The 20,863-nt window shown below is 47.9% G+C and overlaps 1 protein-coding gene across 14 annotated transcripts in view; it reads left to right on the plus strand.

Moving 5' to 3' along the window:
- The window catches only part of CAMK2G (calcium/calmodulin dependent protein kinase II gamma), a 152,199-nt gene that overhangs the window by 26,723 nt on the left and 104,613 nt on the right, over positions 1–20,863 (plus strand). For 13 of the 14 annotated variants that reach the window (XM_059820849.1, XM_059820855.1, XM_059820859.1 and 10 more), the window contains exons 1-2: positions 5,317–5,420; positions 7,258–7,352. In XM_059820849.1, the coding sequence (XP_059676832.1) occupies positions 5,356–5,420; positions 7,258–7,352 (160 nt within the window). In that variant the 5' untranslated portion in view covers positions 5,317–5,355. Of the gene's footprint in view, positions 1–5,316; positions 5,421–7,257; positions 7,353–20,863 lie in introns of those variants that run through there. The other variant, XM_059820850.1, reaches the window with a different exon arrangement.

Here is a 20,863-nt window from a genome sequence, read left to right on the forward strand (position 1 = left end):
GATGCTTCCCTTTCCTAGTTGGGGACCTAACCTGTGCTTCTGAAACCCGAAGTCTCAAGCATTTCAAGCTGAGAGGAAAATACCTCATGTCTAGGTGGCTTGCAAAAGTCCCAGTGAAAGGCATGTGTCCCCATGAGTCACTGGGGGAAGTGGGGAACCAGGCATGCCGCTAGCTGGTACACAAGGCCTGCCTGGGGGCATCCTGGCACTGAGACCCTGCCAGACCGCAACCCGCCCTCTCCTTTCTCTGAGCTCCCCTGAGGGCAGTGACTGGGAGCACTGAAGAGCAGAGATGTATAGAACAGGGCTGGCCATTTAGACATACCTACTGACCCTGTCTTCTAACAGGAGAGAGCACTCAGTGACATTAAAATAGAATAAATTTGCAATGATATCAGTTTATATGTTTCATGAGCCATACAATTAACATGCGACACTCAGTGCCATGGGATATTATTGACTTAAATAGCTTAGTAAGTATCAAAAAGGATTAGGCATTGACATGAAACAGAATAGCATATGCACTGACACAAGCTAGGATCAAAATTACAAGGGCTACCAATCCTTGTGCTTCAGGGCATATTTTGATCATCAGCTTGGGGTCAGGAGAAAAGCCACTCTCTAATCGAGTACTGTGCAATATGCACGTGGGTTATAGTTATACGGATCTCTTTATTGCCTGTTTTGATTCCTTTCCCTTCTCCTCTGTCTTCCTTTCATCCCCTCCTGTTCCCCCTCTGTCACATTTATCATCTGGAATAGGTCACTACTGAAGACAAGACACTAAACTAGATAGATGGCTGAATAGTCTGTACTAATAGGGTAATGTAATGTTTGCTTCTCTCCAGAACTCTAACGTTTATTTCAAATATAAATTTTATATTCACTCGCTAAAAAGTTCCTCTCTTCCCAACCTTCCTTCTATGCATGCTACTTTTTATCAGCTACATCTACAAATCCACTTAGACTCATTTGAATCATGATTTTTCAGAGATAACAAATGAACCTTAGTTTGGGAGAAGGAAGAGAACCACCAGGCACATTAAAGGAACCTGATTTTTCTGATAGATACTCAACAATTGCTTAAGACAATTTTTTGAGAGATCTTGTATTGTATAGCCAACATGAATGATCACTTATGAAAATAAGGTGTTTTTTTCTGTGTACATGACAGCAAGCCTGTGTACAGTCATGATAAAATGATGCTCGATTTAGGTAACTCTGCATTTTTCTTTGTAGAGTCTGAAGCAAAATAATTGTTAAGAATTTTAACACTTCTGTCACTTTCACCTGCCCCAAAATTCCTCATTTTAAGATGATGCAATATTTTACACAATTCTAGAGGTTTGGGTGTTTTGGCTTGTATTGTCTTTTGTTATTACACTGCAGTAGTGCCAGGAAACCCTACCTAAGAGCAGGGCAGGTTGAATTTTATGTTGTGTAAATGCCTTGTGAGTAACTCCTCCCTGGAGTTACTCTAAATAGACAGACTGGACAGCAAAGGCATAGAGAAGAAAAATTACTTGATTCTTTGTGGGACCCCAAGTTAATGGCAGAAAACCAGAGAATGCTTATTTAAAAAAAAATGCTTACTCATTCCGTTCATTGCTTATTTCATTTTTGCTTCTTGCCTTCACCATCCCAGACTGATTTCTAACTCCACCCATTCTTACCCTTCCCAGGTCCTTTATTTTTGCTAACGCCCTCTCTTCATATCTGGCACTAGGCAGCACTGGTCCGCTCGGCACACTGATACATGCTGCCCTTTGGCCTATTCAGCCTTGCTGGAGAGACGCTACTGCGCAGCTTCTCCAGCATCCTTCCCATTTTCCACAGTGGGTTGAATTCCAGTTAGTTTCTGTGAACTTATTTTGTAGTCTTTCACTCTGCTTCCCTAAAGACCAATGCTTTTGTGTTGTTGCCTTCCCACAGGCATTCTTCAACATGCCAAAGCTGATCTTAGGCTCCATGGACAGATGGGGCCTGATCCAAAGTCCATTAACATCAGAGGAAATGTCCATTTACGCCCATGGGTTTTGCATTAAATCCTTTGCATTTCACTTACTTTCTTTAGTGCCTCTTACTCAACTCCAGTTATTAAAATCAGATTAATCCCTGACAGATCCCTGACAGTTCAGTGTACTGTATAAGCCAACCTGTGCTACTTCAAAAGATAGAGACTGAAACTGCTACTCTGCTAATATGAAATCTGCAGCTGGCTAATAGTAAAAGCACGGCATTACTTCCAGATTTCATTCTTGCATAACTGAGGACAGAATCTCACTTACTGTTCATTAGCTCAATCACCCATTAGAAGTGCACAGGCTCTCTCAAAACCATTTCTTCCTGTTCAGATATTTTTCTGGTCCCTACAACATTATTCTGCCCAGGCACTGTTCAAGATTCACCTCTGTTAGCAGTTTTACTCTCAGTATAAGTAGACTGCTATGTCAGCCAGAACATCAATATTTCTTTCTGTTGACACAATACTCTCTTATCCATATTGCACCCCTCCTCCTGCTTCATTTTGTCTACACTCCTTTTGAAAACTCTACTCCCATAATTTAGTCTCCCACTCAGTACTTGGCTTAATGAAGTCTGTCACTCAATTTATATCCCACTTCTCGCTTAACGCAAGTTTCTCGGTTAGCAATCTGTTTCTGTAGCACTTGCTATGCATAACACATGGTTAGCTTTTCTTTCCACACTTGCTTCTCTGTTCCCTTTCTGATTTCCAGACCTCACTTTTCCTTGTAACACTTGAAGATGAGAAACTTCCTCTTCTGTCTCCCTCTTTTTATGTTCCTCATGTATTTTTATGAGACCACTGCAATCAGGGCTTCTTAAATATCATGGTGTGCTTTGTCTAGGGCACGGAACAGTCCTTGAGTCCAGTTAAAACACTTTCCAACTGCAGAATCTCATTCAGTTTAATACGTAGCTTTAGGTAAACCTCTCCTGTTGTTGTATTTCTTTGTCGTGGCTTGTACCCCTTTCCATCTTCATCATCTTTCATCAGTTTGTAGGAACACAGGACAAATGGACAAAAGTTGATTCTCACCCTCTGGCTGCTCATTCAGCACAGTGTGCTAAAATCTGGTCTTAAACATCCACCCTCTGTTTTTGTGTTGAGGAACAAAGAGCCGAACAAGGTCCTGTTCCAGTTGTTCCGTAAATTTTAACGTAGGGGACTGGGTTATGTATATCTTGACTACTTGGCCTAGTGCAACCACAGCACAAACTTAACAGCTCACCTCTCCTGCACAAAGAACGTGTAATTTCATTTTGGATGGTGGAAGTGCACTGCAGGTTCTGTATCAGCAACACTGCCCACCACCACATCTAAAATCTCCCCTGAGTTTCATGTTATCAGCCGATTCCCCTGGTAAGGACAGTGGGTAGTCAGACTGCTTTCCTCCTCACCTGTAGCTCTTTTAGCTGATAGAGAAACTGGTGGACCACTGAATGAGGCTGTTGGAGCAGTTTTAGCTCAGCAGGAGGCAGATTCACTGACTGGCACCAGTTGGACAGATCATTCGTTGGTTCTCCGAGTTATTCTGCTGGGTCAGCAGGTTTCCAGGTTTAAATGCTGGCACGGTGGAAGACGCAGAACGCTGTTGTTTCATAATCACCTTCTAGAAGTATTGCTTTGTTGTAATGCTACTGTTATATTGTCCTACTTTTGCTATCTACTTTCTGCGTAGGCTGGGCGAATTTTGCTCACTGCATTACTTGGGTGTAGACTTTGCAGCACTGGGCTGGCTGCATTTAACCTGGAGACGGGGAGTGGGGGAGATATGCCGGTGGCTGCTGTCACTGCTTTTCATGTGATTGAGTAACACAACCATTTCCTAGTCCAGTCACAGAGCAGTAACGCATGGTACTTACACAGTACTTTTCATTTTCACATCAGTTTAATACTGCTCCTGGCTTACGGTACGCTCATCTGTCTCTCTGTATATTCTTAACACAGCTGGCACTCCCAGTCACGCAGGAGAGGCCAGAGCAGTCCTTCCCTCCCTGGCTGGATCAGTGGCTGCCCTATATAAATCTGCATATTAAGCAGATTTGGCAATTGTTCAGGCAGAGACAGACTCACTTAAGTAAGAGGTGAAAATAAACTTGCTTATAAAGGCACTGCAGACAGCACTCTCGGATGGTATGCTATTTGAGACAGAACAGAGGCTGGTTTGTTTTCTTTTGCAGTTGGAGACGGATGATTTCTGTTTGTCTTCTGCGTCCAAGTCCCATCACCATAAACCAAACGTGTGTGCGAATGCCGGGTCTCATTCTTTAGCAGTTTCAAGACATTTCGCGTGTTACCACTCTACCTCTGCACCAGATGGTTCATTTCCTCGGGAACTCCCACAGGCATCCCCCCAAGGTCGGGCACCGCCTGACAGCGCTCCCCGCTCGGGAGCGCACCAGGCCCAACTTTCAGGTGGGCTGGGAGGAGGACTTGGGGCTCCGCTTCCCCCTTTCGCGGGGGGCAGCGCAGCGCGCCGGGTCCCCTGCGCTGGGCGGTGGCTTCAGACTGCGGCCAGGGCGGGCGGCAGCTGCCGGGAGCTGCCTCGCTTCCTCCCTGCGCCGCCTCCTCCTCCTCCGCGGCCGGAGCACGGACAGAGCGGCAGGGAGAGAACCGGGCGGCAGCTCGCGGGCCGGGGCACGCAGGGGCCGGGCCGCCCGGCTCTAGCCCCGCTGACGTGCGCCCGGGGAAGGGCGGCGGCGGCGGCCCCCCCCCCCCGCTGCACCCAGGAAGTTTATCCGGCCGCGGCTCTCCCCGCCCCGGGCGCCGTGGCCCCGGCCCGGCGCCCCCGCGGGGGGAAGTAAGAGAAACACCGCCTGGCCGGGGGTCTGCTCCCGGCCCTGCAGCCTCCCAGCCGCTAGTGGAGCGGGCTGGGGGGGACGAGCCCGCCGCAGTCGGCCCGCCCTCCGCGCGCTGGGGCGCTGACTGCAGTGCCCGCTCCGGCGGCCGCGGGCGGGGGAAGGCGGCCGCGCCCCGGCTGCAGCCCCCCGCGCGGGCGGCCGCGGCTACGCTACGGGCGCCCCGGGAGCGCCCCCGGCGGCCACACCCCGCGGCGGGCCGGGGCCGGCGGAGGGGCGGAGGGAGGGGGCCGGCGCGGGGTGTCTCCGAGCCAGTTCTCGCGGTGCTGGCCAGGCTCAGCCTCCTTCCCCTCCCCGGCGAGCGGTGACTGTGCACGGCGGAGCGGGGAGCGCCGAGCCGGGCGCGGGGGGAGCCCGTGCCGCCCCGCCGAGCCAGGAGGGAGGCCGCCGAGCAGCGCTCCCGCCCGTCCCGGCCCGTCCCGGCCGCCCTGCCCCATGCCCCAGCGGCGCTGAGCCTCCCGCAGCCCGAACATGGCCACCACGGCAACGTGCACCCGCTTCACCGACGAGTACCAGCTCTACGAGGAGCTTGGCAAGTACGGAGCCCGCTGCGCGCCCCGCGCCGCGCCCCGCCGCGCGCCCCGGCGCTGCCGGGAGCCCTGTGCCGGCGCCCCGGCTCTCCCGGGAGCCGGAGGAGGATTAGCTGCCGCGCTGTAATCCTGCTCTCCAACCCCCCGTCCACCCCAGCGGCACCGCCGCTGGAGGGAAAGGTGTTTCTGCGCCCCTGGGTCGTCCCCGCCGCTGGATGGGGTGTCCCGCAGCCTGCCTCGGGCTGCGCGCTCCTGTTGCACCCCGGGACTTCCTCTCTTCCCCCCTTGCCCTCCTCAGGACCAGGCTGCCGCCTTCTCCTCCCCGCACCGTCTCCCTGCCACACGTTGCCGTTCTCTTCAACTGTTCCTGTGCTGGGACGCGGCACAGTTACTGCCACTCTGCGATGCTTCAGTCCCCACTTCCCTGTCCCTGTGAAAGGACCAGGTGCTGCTGCACCGCGCTTCTCCCTCCCTCCCTCCTTCCCTTCCTCTCTCCGCACTTGTCTCTGCATTGGCAGACCTGCTGCTGCACCCTAGGACAGAGCTTTGCAGGGGGACCCTGTGGGACAGGAAAGCAGCGTAGCAACTGCCAGGGTAGGATTATGGGGACAGTGCTTTCCTGGGTGCTGCTGCTCTCTCCCTCCCTCCCTTCCTGCATCAACTGCTGGTCTCTGCTGCATCTCTTCTCTCCAGCCCAGTGTCCCTGTCCCTCCCCACACTGCTGCAGCTGTGTGTCACCAAGGCCGGGCCCCAGTGCTGGTGCTCACCTTGCTGCTTATTGGTTTGTATGTAGAGGTTGAGGAAGGGGAGAAAAAGGCAGGACTGCAGTATCGGGAGGATTCAAGCTATTTTAGGCTCTCTGTAGGGCTAACTGTCTTGTGGGGCCCTTATGCAGCTTCTGTCCCCCTTTCTTCTACTTCAAATATGTACATTTGTCCATAGACACGGGTTTGCATTCCTGGTCTGAAGGAATTGGAATTTTCTGCCAGTTTTCTCTTATTTGTCCTTTTCGCCTTTTCAGATCTTTCCTGTAAAGCCAGTTGTTATTCTTTTCCCACCCTGTTTTGTTGTTTGTTGTTTTTTTTAAAAAAGAAGGGACAGCTTTTAAGCGCTCTTCTGTGTAGTGCTATAGATTTTGAGTCCCTGTTTTTTCATCTTGGTCTCTGTTGTATTATCTCTTTTTTTCCCTCACAGAAATACTTCTTCCCTCTCTCTCAGACCTCTTCGCCAAGTGGCTTTTTGGAATAGTTATAATAATATCAATAGTTCCAGCTTGAGAAAATGTACGAAGCCTCATAGCTTCCTACTCACTTCATTAGTAGGTATATGCTTATCCCAATTTTGCAGGTGGGTAGAGAGATGTAAGAGAACTAGTAACTTCTGCAAAGCGTTGCAGCAATTTCGTGACCGAGCTGCCACTTGAACGTGGGAGAAATGGGTCCTGGTTGTCTGATGTAACTGCTGAGGATACTGACTTCGGGAGATGGACTTACCAGCTAGTGTTTACAGCATCGTTCTGGGCTGCTTGTCTCCCGTTCATCAATCCCTTTATGTCCTATTTCTGTGCTCGTACGGTTTCCCTCTCCCTGCACAGTGTGCTGTTCTTACTACGCTGTCTGTGAGGGGGCTTGAGGGGTTTTCAGGAGGCCTGAGTACTATATAGACTAGGTTTTATTTGCTGATCAGACAGCATGGACTGTTCATCAGATTCTCATGTGTTGTTTCCCTCCTGTGTATGTCTTCTGCCTTGTCCTTAATCTGGTCTGCTCTGGGGACAGAAATCGTTGCTATTGTATTCTCATTTTCAGTTTCATAGCTCCTACCCTCTTTATTTTTCTTCTAGGGGAGCCTTCTCTGTGGTCCGCAGATGTGTAAAGAAAAGTTCATCACAGGAATATGCTGCAAAAATCATCAACACCAAAAAACTGTCAGCCAGAGGTTAGTGTCTCGATCTACCCTTCTTTCTTTTATTAATAGAAAATACTTCACTGGAGTGGAAGCCGTAATAAGTTTAAGGGATCTGAAGTTGCTTGTCTCAGTCATTATTTTGGCATTACAAAATAATTGAGTTGTGTGGCAAAGAAGAGATTGAAAGGAGGTAGCGTAGGATGATGGAAAAATTCCTGTATCTGGAAATGGATACTCTGTGAAGTGATGTTGTCTTTTTTCTTTTTGAGATCTTTCTTCTGCAAGCTGAGCTAGAGGTATGTTTATGGAAGATTTATCTACATGTGCGTGTAACCGTCACTCATAATAAAGAGAATTGTTGCAGACTGATTTTGCTGAATGTCTTTTCTACCTAGGAGACCTGTCTTACCAGAACAGATGTGATTTTTTTTTTTTTTTTTTTTTTTTTTTTGAAGGATAGATGCTATATGCCTTGCTCCTTTCATGCTGTAGTTAAACATGGTGTGTTTGGAAACTAACAAGTTTGCCTTCAAAGGAGGAAGTAGGTTGGATGGAGAAATCTTGCAAATTTGACTTCTCAACAAATTAGAACAAGTGTTTTTTGCTTTCATTAGTCCTGAAGATTTCCAAAACCTGAAACCAGACTGTAGTCTTATGAAAATAGGAAAAAATCTTAACTCTTCCCCCAAGCTGTTGGTCTTCTGTTTTCCAGGGATGTACGTATGCACAACGGGTAGTGTACCTTGTAGTAAGCAGGGAGTGTGTATCTTACAGTGTGTAGGGAATCCCTTGCAGGGATTAAAGTTGCTTTGCAGGTGGGGTGGATAAGGGGGAGAATGAGAGAAACTGAACTGCAGTAAAAGATGCTGAAAGCAGAGTGCAACAAGTTGAGATGCCGGAGGCGACTGTTTCTAGAAGAGGTGAACAAGACAAGATCTAAGTCCTTAGAGGCCTTTCAGATTTGACAAAATTAATATATTAGGCCCTTGACTGTCTTGCTAGTTGAATAGATGGCTTAGTAGGGGGGTTGACTGAGAAATGAAAAAAAAGCAGGAGGAGGAAGCAAATGATCGTGATAAATGAATTAGCACTGAAGAATGTTTTGCCTAATCCCTATAAAAGAGAAAAATAGAATATGTATTCTCCTTTTTGCTGGAATACAAAATGTGATGGTAAGAGCAGAAGACAGCTTGAAGAATGCTGAAAAATTTCCATTTACTGTAGTTTGCGTGGAGAAGTAGTGCCAGAAAGAGAGTGCCGTGCAGGTTGATGTATTTATTTATTTTTTACTTGTGGAAGTAAGCGTATATGATAATGTGTTGTTCCAGTATCTAGCCTGAGTGAGGTCATGTTGGGGACCAATCAGTGGAGCCCTGGATTGTTTAGGAGGTGGCTGCAGATCCTGTGAGAATTGGTGTCCCCGCCATGGTCAGATGACAGTGCCTGCTGATGTAGGTGCGATATCCAATCTCTTGAGTTCAAAATTAGTTCAACTTAATATGGGAGAGGTTTGAAGGGTGGCTTTGCTTTGCTGACGGCCATTAATGCGGTGTTCGCTCTGCAGAGTTCCCCATCCATCCTGCAGCGAGGACTAAAGCTCAGGAGAGCCATCTTCTCAGATGCTAGTGGGCGTAAGCCACAACTGATGGCAAACGAGAAACCGTTTTCTTACAAGGGAGGTGGTATTGAAGTTAACTCTGGAGATAAGAAAAATGGGGAAAACTGCAGGATGAATAGAGTTGCAACAAAATTCAGAAACGTATTAGGAGTCCAAAAGTAGCAGAAGAACTGATTCAGTCAGTTTTTAAGCATTTGGGCACCTAATGAGTTACAGAGGGAGCAATATATAGATTCTAATTGTTTTTCATATTAAGGTGATGACAGTTTTATGACCCAGCAAGTATTAAAAGTAAGTATGGGTGAATACAGGCCATGTTTTGATCTACTACTTACTTTCTAGATTTCATACCTTCCTATAAATAAAATACATTGAGGATACTAGCCTGGTCCTCAGCTACATAACTCGAGGCAGCTGGCAATGATTTACTTACAAAGGTATTGGTTAGGTAGAGGGCAAGTGTGGGGAGAGCCAAGAAAGGAAATGGATGTTTCTGCTAGTACAGAAGATTATCAGAAACAAGGGACTGATCAGGTTTCGTTCAAGTCGTATCTGAAGACTAAAGAATCTGCATTTACAGTGAAAAGTGGATAGTGACTTCAGCTTAATATGTAGATTCCTTGGTTACCCCAGCTGTGTTTGCTGATAGCTCAAGTGGTTAGTACGAAAAGGGACCAAATATTTTGATAGGAACTTAGTGAATTCACCTTGGAATAGGTCTTTAAAGCACTGAAGGAAAAATGCATGCTATTTAGACACTGCAGCTGTAAATCAGTGATTAGGGAGATTCAATTCAGCAACCTGAAAATGAAAGTCTCAGGGAAAGGCATTTTAGAAAGCTGTCTCCCACAGGAGGAGAATTACGGCATTAATTCTGCAGTATCCTGTATATATGTTGCCTGATGCTTCCTTTCCCTGAGCTGGCACTTCTCCCTGGGGAGGCCATGTCTCTGCCCGGCAGTACATATGCACGGGGGGCTCTCCTGGGCACCCAACTGCATGCCTGTCTGTTGCGCAGGTTAACCCAGCCTCCTGACCTGCCTCCCATGTTGTTGGTTTTCTTCCAGGCTTGGTCACAGTGCCAGAATATTCCCTCATGTGGGGACACCCTGCCCCTCTCCAGCTTAAGTGTAGCTACATTTAACATTTTGTACCTTCTGTAGCAGAATTTGAACCTGTATAGATAGATACCTGATGTAGTAACTGCTACTTCAAGAGCCAGCGTCTTGCTGCTGCTGAGAAGTATGTCTAGCCCATTGCTGCTTCACAGAAGTTTTGCCTGCTGTAATGCTTCCCTTGATTATGTCCAGGGAAATGGTAACGAAGCCTTGCTTTCCTTCCGCAGTACTTCTTGTTACCTTTATTTTTCAAGACTCTTGATGAAGAAATACTAGATAGCTGACTGGGAAGTGCTGAATAGCTTGCTGTATGTAGCCGAACAGGAGGAAGAGGAGCACTTCACGGTGAATTGTGTGCATTTAAAGGGTTCTGTATTACTTGACGTGTTTATCAAACTGTTTTCTTTAAGCAGTAGAGAATTGAAGAGGCATGGTGCTGTTACAGGGCTTCTCTGTGAAAGCAAGGAGGATGAATGTGGTGCTGGTCTTTGTGAAGGGCGATCCTAACAACTTCAGTCCAGTTAGCTTCACCCTTTGTAAAATCCAAAGCTGGATGTTGAGAGAGGAGTCTCTGTTTCTCTATTGTCTATGATTTTTGGATGCCTGTCTTCTGTCTTTTTTAATAAATCATGTCAGTAAGAGCTGGTAGAGATTAAAATTCATATTTCAACTTTAATGAAGTATTTGCTATTATTCATATTGCGTTGATGCTTAAGACTGCCCAGTGAAGAGTATGCAGAGAACTTTAAATAGGGGCCAAATGCTTGTGGAAAGGGAGGGGAAACAGACTTCACCTTAATCAGCATTCAGCTGACATCTAAGAGCAGTGGTTATTGCACATGGGGGAAATAAAATGCTTCAGTCATCTGAAATTCCTGTGGGATAGAACGCACAGGCTTTTACCAGAGCTACAGGCAGAGGGAAGTAATAACTGTAATTTTTTGGAAGTTGTCTTGTGGGTGTCACCAGAATACTTTTTGAACATAAAAACTCATAGCAAGTAGTGCTTCAGTTCCTGGATAGCAGTGAAGTTCAAATAAAGTAAAATTGCTTGCAGTGATCAAAAGGATCAAGACAGAAGCAGTAGCTTTAGTAGCAGTGGGGAAATATCCAGGATTTGACTCTCCAGCATATACTTTGAGAGATAGTCCTGCATTGGAAAGAGGTAGGCAGAGCTCTATTCTGCGATAATTTTTAGGCTGTTGTTTATACCAAATAGTATATAGTGATCCTACCGCTATGTGTCAGATTTTGGGCCATTTTTTTTTGGAGGGGTGGGGTGGGGTGTGTGGGGGGAATCTCTGTGCATTACATCTATTGTTAAATTTTGTTTGCTGCTGAAAATCTTTATCTTTCAACTCTTGCAAGTGACATCTCTTGATGAAAAAAATGAAAAGCAGCTGCCTTGGAAGTTAGACTCATTCACTGTTTTCTCCTTTACTGTGGCTTTGCTCTTGCCTGTGGAATAAAGAGATGGATCCTCTCCCTGCTCTCCATCTTTCCAAATTTGTAAGCCAGATCAAAATTTGCAGTCTACCTGCTTATTTTGTTGTTGTTCCTGTAGGAAATTATGTGGATTGTGGGAGGAGCAGGGAATTACTTCTGTGTATCAAACCCCATCAGGAAGAAAGCTCTCTCTTTACACTTCAACTCAGCTTTTTTTTTCATACACCTCTCTTGTCCTGGCTTTCAGTTCTGTAGTGGTTGCTGATTTGGGCTTTACAGTACGTTTTGCTGGAGGTGTCAGTAGTAGTTTCCCTGGACGCTGAAACATTGAGCTTGAATGAGGCAGAGAAAGCTTAGCAGCATCAGTTCCTAACCTCTATCTTGGTCTGCTCCGTAAATGTTCTTAGCTGGCGTTTGAGATAGGACTCTCTTGGGCTGCTCTTGTGGCTGTCAGGTTTGAAGTCCCCTGTGGGCTACGGCACACCCGCTTGAACTGGATGCGCGCAGCAGTGGTGCACTGCAGCCTGGCAAATCGGCTCTGCCGGAGAGCAAGGGAAGCCCGGCACACCGCTTGCAGGCGGCTGAAGCACCAATCCGGACTCGCGTGGGAATGTCCTGTAATCGCTGTCCTCTGCGTGTGCCTGTGTTTGTAGGTTGGGGGCAAACGTCCTTTCTCGCAGAGGACGGCGAATCAAACCGTGTCTGCTCAGCTGTGCTTGCTGAGCAGCCAGATCAGGTCTGGTCATTTGGTGCGGGAGAGGAGCTGCCCTTCCTGCGGGGTCGGCGTTAGGCCGAGCGTGAAGTGCTTCGCTGCGCCCCAGCTCCTCCTCCTCCTCCCCCCCCTGCCGCCTGCGGGGAGTCTAAGGGATGCTGTGATTAACGGTTGGACTCGATGATCTTAAAGGTCTTCTCCAACCTAAACGATTCTACGATCAGCTGCAGTGATGGCATGGGATTTTTTGGAGGTTCTTGCGCACGTGAAGGGATGCAGGGAGCAGAGCGGAGAGCGCTGCACCCCCCCAGAGCGGTGCGTGCGGGGCTGCCTCGGGGGGCGACCGTAAGGGGCTGGGGGAAGGGGGCTGCAGGGGAGGAATCGGGCGGTGGGGTGGGTGCGTGGATAGCGAGGGGCTGAACTCTCCGCCTTGCACCGCAGCACACATGCGTGTGGCGGGGGGTGGCGGGGGGGCTGCTCTGCTGATGTCAGAAACTGCAGCCCTCTACCTCCGCCAGCAGCCGGCCTCCCCCCTCCTCGTCCTCCCCGCCTGCAGCCCCGCTTCGGGGAAGAAGGGAAAATTTCACTGGAAGAGGTGTTTGGAGAAGAGGAGCTGTTGCCTGTAAAAGGAGAGACCCTGACCTTGGAGGCGAGGCTGGGAGCTTGGCGGGGGCCGCCGGGGGTCAGCCTGGCTTTTTGCCTGCCCCTGCGCGCCCGTGCGGGCAGGAGAGCGGCCTGGCGTGAGAGCCGGCAGAGGTTGGCGGGGCGGCGGGCGGTGGAAGCACTGCCTTTGCTGTGGCTCGCTCTGGGCAGAAGCTGGCTTCCTCCCGCTCTGGATGTCGGTGATGGTTGGGGTTACCCCAGGTTGCCTCTCAGTTGACACTGTATATTTTATAAAGGAGCTGGAACAGAGCAGACAGGATTTCAGCTCGTGTCTGCCTTCTCAGTGGTCACATTGAGTATTAAATTTCCAGCATTAACAATGAGGAGGGGGGGCGGTGGGCACACAGATTGGGCAGGAGTTTCTACATCCTCTGCGTGAGGTTGGAGAAAGGGGCTTGGTGAGAGAGTCGGGTTTCTTGTTTTCCCAGTATAAACTGGATTTGTGTATGGCAGAGATGTGATTAGACTAACTCCTGCACACGCCCCGAAGCCCTTGGCTCTAGAGCATTTACCCTGATCAACAAGCCACAACTGAAATATTTCCAGGTGTCCCTCCAATGAAAAGCGGGGTGTTGAGCACACTGTAGATATTTGGGGCAGAGAAAGCTACTTGAATTTATTGTAAGAAGGGTCCAGTGCAAAAGCTCTGGGGTTTATTTGTTGGTTTTGGGGTGTAGCGTGGAAATTTCACTGCCTCCAAATATAATCCTTCTCTGGACAGTGCCAAAACTACCAGTGCCAGAGAAGACTCATCTGTGGATTCCAAGAAATTTCTGAAGAGTGCTTCCCCTATCCCCTTCCTCCTTCCACCCTCCCCCCCCCCCCAAAAAAAAAAAAAGGTGGGTTAACACCACTGTTTTGAGAGAGGACTATGACAATCTTTTTGTTCCCTTCCATGCCCTGGAAGTATTTTAGTTTTTCTGGCCCTGCAAATTGGGTGAAGGCAATTTTTAAAAGGGAAGCACGCTAATATAAAAATCTTTCTGATGCTCAATGGATTTTTTTTGTTGTTTATATTATATAGGGGAGATGTGAAGCTGTAACTTAAACAACTGTGGTTCCTGATGGCCCTTATGACAATAAGCTTAATGCTTCAAAATATAGGGTCCTGTGAGTTAGGCTGACCTCAGGTTCCTTTTTGTACCTTCTTAAATTTACTGTCTATTTAAATATCACTGTATACTTCTGTTACGGCTCCCCAAGCATTCTGGTATTGCTGTCTACATGATATTTGGAGAACAGCAGCAGAATACTTCTGAAGAAATGGGCCAGCGGTATCTTAGAAATCAGCTTTTTGAACAATGAGGGTAGCTGAAGATCAATGGGGCATGGATTTAGCTTTCTGGAGAAACTAGGTCTATAGTTGTAAGATTTTGATTCTTCATAGCTTTTTCCACCTATTACTCTCCACTCTCTTTCCTTCTGTTTTACTTTTGAATTTGTTTTGAATGTTCAGTTGTCTCTTGTGAATCAGTTACTTTAACCAGTAATTGCTGCTTTACTCTCCTCCTTTCCTCCCAAAGAATATTGCAGAATTCCGGTTGCTCCCACCTGTTAGATGAGCAGACTGGGGAAGACAGACGGTGGTTAGTGCAAGCAGCTAATTCCTGACAATCCTCAGAATAACCAGCTCTCCTTACATTCCTGAATCAATGTTGTATCTTGCCTTTTTATGACGGGGTCGGGAAAGGAGAAGATAACTGTGGCTTTACTCCTGGTGTCGGGATCTGTCTTGCTCTGCTCCTGGCAGAGTCAGAAGGAGAATTCCCCGTGTCTGAGATGTGAGTTGAGTAAATGTGATGACCTTTCAGAGAATGCGTGTGTGCGTTTAGATGTGATACTGTACTCTCAGCACTTTCGCGTTATGTTCCTGAGAGCATGAGTTACATATCTCTCTGAAGCGGTTACCCGCGGTCCTGCTGCTTCAATCCAAAGTTCCCATCTTGAGTTAGCTGTCGTCCAGGCACCCACAGCTCTGGGCTGTCTTGTCTTTCCCGTGGCTGGAGTCTGCTTAGCAGGGACACTGGAATAAGTCCAGGTTAGTGGCTGAGAAAGGTGCTAGCTAACCTCTTCCCTTTGCTAGAAGGCACAGGTAATTTAGCTGTTAAACACAGACCCTTTTTCTCCAGGGCAGCAAAGGTAGCATCTCTCTTTGCAGTTCTATTGTTAGCGTGATTCTGTCGGAGTCCCAAAAATTGAGCTGAGAGCGGTCTCGGAGAAAAAAGTAGGCATTGTGGGAATGAGGACATAGTTAATCTAAAAGAATAACAAAACCCACGCAAACACATCTCTGGGGAAGGAAGGTGCCCGCGAAGATGAGCCTGGGAGTGGGCATAGCTCTTTGTAAGCCTACCGAGCGAAACACTAAATGGCAGAGAAGGCAGGGAGCAGCAGCCTTCCTGCTGTGGCAGAGCTGCTGGGTTATCTCTGGGGGCTGTTGCCATGATGACAGTGGCAAACAGGGACTGAAAAATTTACCAGATGCATGTGAGCCAAAGGATTAAACTTTCTCATAGGAGGGAAGGGAGGGGAGGAGGAGGAGGGCGGGTGATGATGTATTAACGAAGGACAGCATCCTAGTGAGAAATACCAGGCTCGCTCTCCTGTAGCCACTGGGATGGCGGGAGGGGAATGTGGACTGGCATTCCTCCTCCAGTCTAAATGCTGGCAATGCTGCTCTGACAGATTCCCTCTTTGAAGAGGGGGTGAATGCACCCTGCTTTCACTGGGTAAATTGGCAGGATTTGCGTTGTTTTGTCAGGTGAAATGTAAGAAGTGGGAAAAGATGGTGTCTCTTTCTTTTTTGGGCCTTTTGTTCTATTCCTTATACCCACAAATAACTCTAGTTCTCGATCTCGTGCTTAGAGCTTTTCCACATCAGAGTTGGTGCAAATAATCAAGTTTCAGTGTTGCCTGCAGGTTTCAGACTATCGAACATGAAGCTAACCAGCCTGCACTAGTGTTATCAATAACGCAAGGCCGTTGTCATTGAAAATGTCTGATACAAAACCATGTCAGCACTATTAAGGCTAGTATAGGTCTTGACCCTGCATACTGCTTTTGTCCCTGCTGGTTTCCCTTCCCAGAGTTGGAGTGGTAGCCCTGCATATAAGAGCTGATAGCATGGTCATGAAGGCCCAGGTGGCAGGCAAGTAGTGCGTGAGAGAGGCTAGGCTTGGGCAGTTTTCCCTCCACTGGAGTCAGAGGGAAGTCCTATCCTTACCCTGTGGTGCAGCCTCCTTCATGGAGGTTGACCATTATAAGGACTGGTCCTAGAAGAATTAGTGATTTGCAGTTGGCTGGTGAGGGAGTCTTTGCCCTTAGTGCCCAAAATCTCAGTGCCCTGTAGCTCCAAGGTGGTACCACTTGGTTGTTTGCAGTTATCATGGAACCTTTTTGCAGGCTGCTTCAGGAAAGACTTACCTGCTTGTGCCCGGCGAAACCTCCGAGCAGCAATACGCATACTAGCATAAAATGTTTGTCTGCAGACTTAGTAAGATAGAATTCTGGTAATTAAAAATAGTTTCTTTCTAGAAGGGCCTCTTCAACTTAAAACATTTATTTATGAAATGAGACATTAATATCTATGGAAATTAATGGTAGGTCTTTCCCATTAGCCTAAATCCTAGTGGGCTTTTTAAGACCCTGTGAATACAGGCCATGAGTGAGAACAAGGATGTTAAGGCTCCAAAGCCAGTTCCTGAAAACTTGTGGAAAGGATTCTTTCCTTTCCCTTCTCTCACTTCCACTCCTCTTCTAGGCACCTGAGTTAGCTGGTGTAGGCTGCAGCTTGTCTAGTTGAGTAACTCGGTATTTGGAAGTGCTTTATCTTCTGCTGTTACTGTGTCACCTCCGGTAAGTTAGTTGGTGTAGACTGTGGTAAGGGATACCTGTGAAGAGAGAGATGTTATTTCTTGATGTTGAAGACAACTCTCCTTTGAAGGAGGAGGCTTTCTCAATCCCAGGGGAGCAGTGAGAAAAGGAGTAGCGGTCTGACACAGCCTGAAGTCTGAGGTGAAAAAAGGCAGGACAAGAGCTAGAAATCTCTAAACTTAAGTGCACCTGTTTTTTTCTTTCCTCTGAGCCCTCTTCTTTTACACGTAGGACTGAGCATAAGGTAGCTCAAGAAGGTGACTTTTACCCCGACTTACCTCTTGAAGGAGATTACTTCCTGAACCTGTTGCTTTGTTCCAAATCTGCCATACATTCCAGAGGGGTCTGCAGTTGGTGGTCTTGGTTTTGAGGGAGGGGTCTCCTTGTCTGTGCAGCAGAATATAGTCAGTGTGTAAATTCCCTGCAGCTCTGGAGATGTGAGATCTGTGTGTTGATCCTGCTGCTGTGCTTGCTGCTAGAGACCTGATGTCATACACCTGACTTGAAATGTGACTTCAGAGGGGATAGTCCAGTGCTTTCTGGGACGCACTTACTAGATGTACATTTCAAATAGCAGGGGTGCCCTAGAAGCTTTTGCAGGGAAAACAGCTTGTTAAACCTCTTCTTGTATTGGTCTCCAGTGCCTGCCAAATATACTTAGCATTTCTATTATAGTGGAGCAGCTGCCATTCTGAAAATGTCCATGTGTATCTTGGGTTTTTGGTTTGGTTTTTTCCTCCTACCCCCTTGTGTCAAAGCATATAACATTTCATGGGAAAAATAGATGTGGAAGAAGGAAGTTGTCTTTAGTGCCCCCTATGACCCCCAGGGACTTGCTGGAAGGTTGTTCTTGGAGGCTAATAGAGAGTATAGCCTGGTGATGCCAAGCAGGAGTTCTTTCTGTTGTTTGCCCAAATTGTTGGTATGCTGTTAAGTTTAATTTTGCCTTCCTCGGGGCCTCTCTATGTAAGCTTTGGGTATCAAATGTCCTCTGTTGAGATTATGTCAGAGAGATTAGAAGAGTTGAAGTTGAGCAGCTTTATTTTATAACTGGTGCCAGTGCAGAGACAAAGCTCGATTGTGATGATGTGCTTCTTCAGTGCAAGTTAAAGTAGTGATTCATAGTTCTTGTGTTACTTTAAATATTCCTGATTTTTGGACTGCAGGATTGAAAAGTGACTTCCAGCTCTGCCCATTTTTGTTTGACTTGTATGTAATCTGGCCTAGAATCTGCCAGCCCTGCAGATTAGGATCTTGTGTTGTGTCTACTGCTTGTTGTGAAGTTGCCCAGATTAAAATTTTCAGTGTTGCCTGATCAGTGCAGAGCAATGATCCACAGCCTTCTCTGTCTGAATTGCTCTTGCACGTAATAAGGATGATGTAGAGGAGTGAAGTGTTGGTCAGCTCATCCTTTGTGTGGAAGCACTTCTCCAGCAGCAGACTGGGAGTCGACCTATCATAATGCACTTGTCTTCTCCAGACAGCCCAGTTCAGCATCTGAGATGTGAAAAAAGAGGAACAAGGTAGTTTGCTTTTTTGATAACCATTATCAAATATTGCTGACAAGTCCAGGTGACGCTGGCTGCTGCTAGCAGTTTATGTTGCTGCAGAGCTCGTTACCCAGCTTTAAGGAAGTGCATTATGCCTCATTAACTCTTTGTGGCTATGTACACTTAGTTTCTTCATTAGTCCCGAAGCTGAGTTTGAAAAGCTTTCCCTCCCACTACCTCACAAATGGTCAGGAAGTTTCCTGGCTTTCCTAGGTTTTTAGCCTGCTCATCTCCCTGATGAAATATGAAATGTTAACTGCTGAAGTTTTTTCTCATTTGAAAAACACAGCTAAAACTCCTTCTCCATCTTGGAAACAAAACTCAGGTCTCACTGATGCAGTTAGCCTATCTGAAGGGGTAGTGGGGGCCGGCTTGGGAACAAGGAAACATGCAGCTCGACTGAGCCAGAGGAATTATATTCTTCCTTCTGCATATCTGAATTCCTGGATCCTGCATTGCAGTGACTTGGCACTGCTGAGACCTGCCTCCCTGCCACACTGTTACCTTGTGTGCTAACCAGCTATAGTCTGATACTTATTTAGCTGGTTCATCTAAACCCACCGGCAACTGATGTGATCAGCTGACGGGGAGAAGAAAGGAGCCCGTGTCCAGAAATGAGCAGCTCACTTGGTGGGATTTCTCTTAAAGCTGTGCACTTCAGGACCCTCTGTGCATGGTGGGACTGCGACAGAGTCGCTGGAGCTCTTGCACAGGTCGCGGTCGCTGTGCGTGCAGCGGAGAGGTCGCTGGGATGGCTGCGTTGCCTTTGGAGAGCTCTGTGCCCTACTGTCTCGCTTACTGCATGTCCACTTTAAGAGGGTTCATCTGCAATGCAGCTGTTAGTGGGGAAGTTCTGTAAATCAAGAGGGAGCGAGCGCAAGCAAGCCCACTAGGTCCTCCTCACAGCACCGGGAAACTTGTTTAGAAAGACTTTTTGCAGAATGAGGAGGAGGAGCAAGGGATGGCAGCACAGTGCTGATGCTGGGAGCCCCTCCTTTACGTGCCTGTGTCTGCACCAGCTGCTCAGGAGCTGGAAAACGTGTGGAAAAGCACAACGGGCAGAAGCCCTGGAACTGGAAAATCCTGTCATGCTTTTCCCCTCCTCACTCTGCCACAGAGTCTAACCAGGTGTTTGCTTAGGGCTGATCCTGTCAGGATGTCTTTATTGCACACTCCCTTCTCACACAGGATGTCCTGTTGCGCTTCGGAACTCGTGAGCTTCTGCACATGACTCAGAAGCGCACAGAGGCCTCATGAGTCGCAAGTTTATTACTGTACCCTCATCCGTTGCATGAGCGACCACTTGCTGGGGATGATGTCGGTGACCTGTGAGGATGCTGTGATGCCAGGGAGGAAGCCCACAGGTGGGGTCAGTTGGAGTGCCACGGCTGTGCAGGTGTTGTACCTGGCAGGCTAGGGACTGCTGCTGAGTGACTTGGTACGAGGAGACAGAGAGGGGCCAGGTGCTGTGGTAGCCCTGCTGCAAGTGGGGAAGATGCACTGTCTGAGGGGGAGCTCTGCAAGGGTTGCAGCCCCTCAAGTGCATGTCAGGGAGGCTGGCCAGGGAGCATGTGGCTTTGAGCACGTGGCCGAGGAGTGGATGGCTTGCTGTTCTGTTCTTCCCCTGCCCCTCTGCTTCTCTAGTGTGCAGAAGCCCTTTGAAAGACTGTCTTGGTATCACCCATGCCTGGGAGCACTTGTAGGATTGCTGAGGATATTCTGGTGAAGAAAGTCCTCCATGGTTTCTACGGTTAAGTATCTGGGAAGCATGATGCCTTCCCACAGGGATCCACAGGGATACCTGGACCTCCATGGGCCAGAGCTGGAGAAGGCCCCACAGGACCTTCCCTGAAGGTGGCTGCAGCTGGGGAGAGTGCATGCTCCTTTTCACTCTGGTGCTTAGCAGGCAAGGCTTCCTCCTTCACTGCATTTAAATATTCTGGGCAGATGTGGTTCTGGGTTTCTACTTTGGTTTCTTTATTTCCACTTGGGAAAGCATCTCCTGATGACAGTCATTGGTGATGCAGGAGAAATTGGTGTATGATTCACCACCTGCTTTTCCTCTTCTGTTTCCTCTCTGCCTCTCCTGTTTGCCTGGGCATTTGTTGTCCCTCTCGCAATAACTGAATTGTGCTAACCGTGTATAAGCAATGTTCCCTCCCCTTTTGCCGGGGGACTGGCTGACTTGTTGTAAGAAGTTATTTTTAGGGTTTGCTTCCTGGGATATTCTACCCGTGGCCAGTTATGGTGATGAAAATGTCACTGAGATGCAGAAAGGACTCCCAACTCATTGCTAGCATGCCTGATCTTTCTGTTGTAAGGGTGTTCATGGGGGACATGAGTCCTTTACCACTACATCACCTGTGATTAGGGAGACAGCTACAATGACTGTGCAGCATGACTGCCTGTGAAAAGCACACTGAACTTCCAGGGTGATAGATTATGTTGCAACTGCATTGGTCCAGGGAAAAAAAAATAAGAAAAAGGAAAGAAACCCCAAGCTTTTCTTTGGTCGCACTGGAGTTTTTCCGCCCTTTTTCTTTTTTGTACGTAGGGATGTC

This window comes from Gavia stellata, chromosome 9, assembly GCF_030936135.1.
Source record: "Gavia stellata isolate bGavSte3 chromosome 9, bGavSte3.hap2, whole genome shotgun sequence".
Lineage (NCBI taxonomy): Eukaryota > Metazoa > Chordata > Aves > Gaviiformes > Gaviidae > Gavia > Gavia stellata.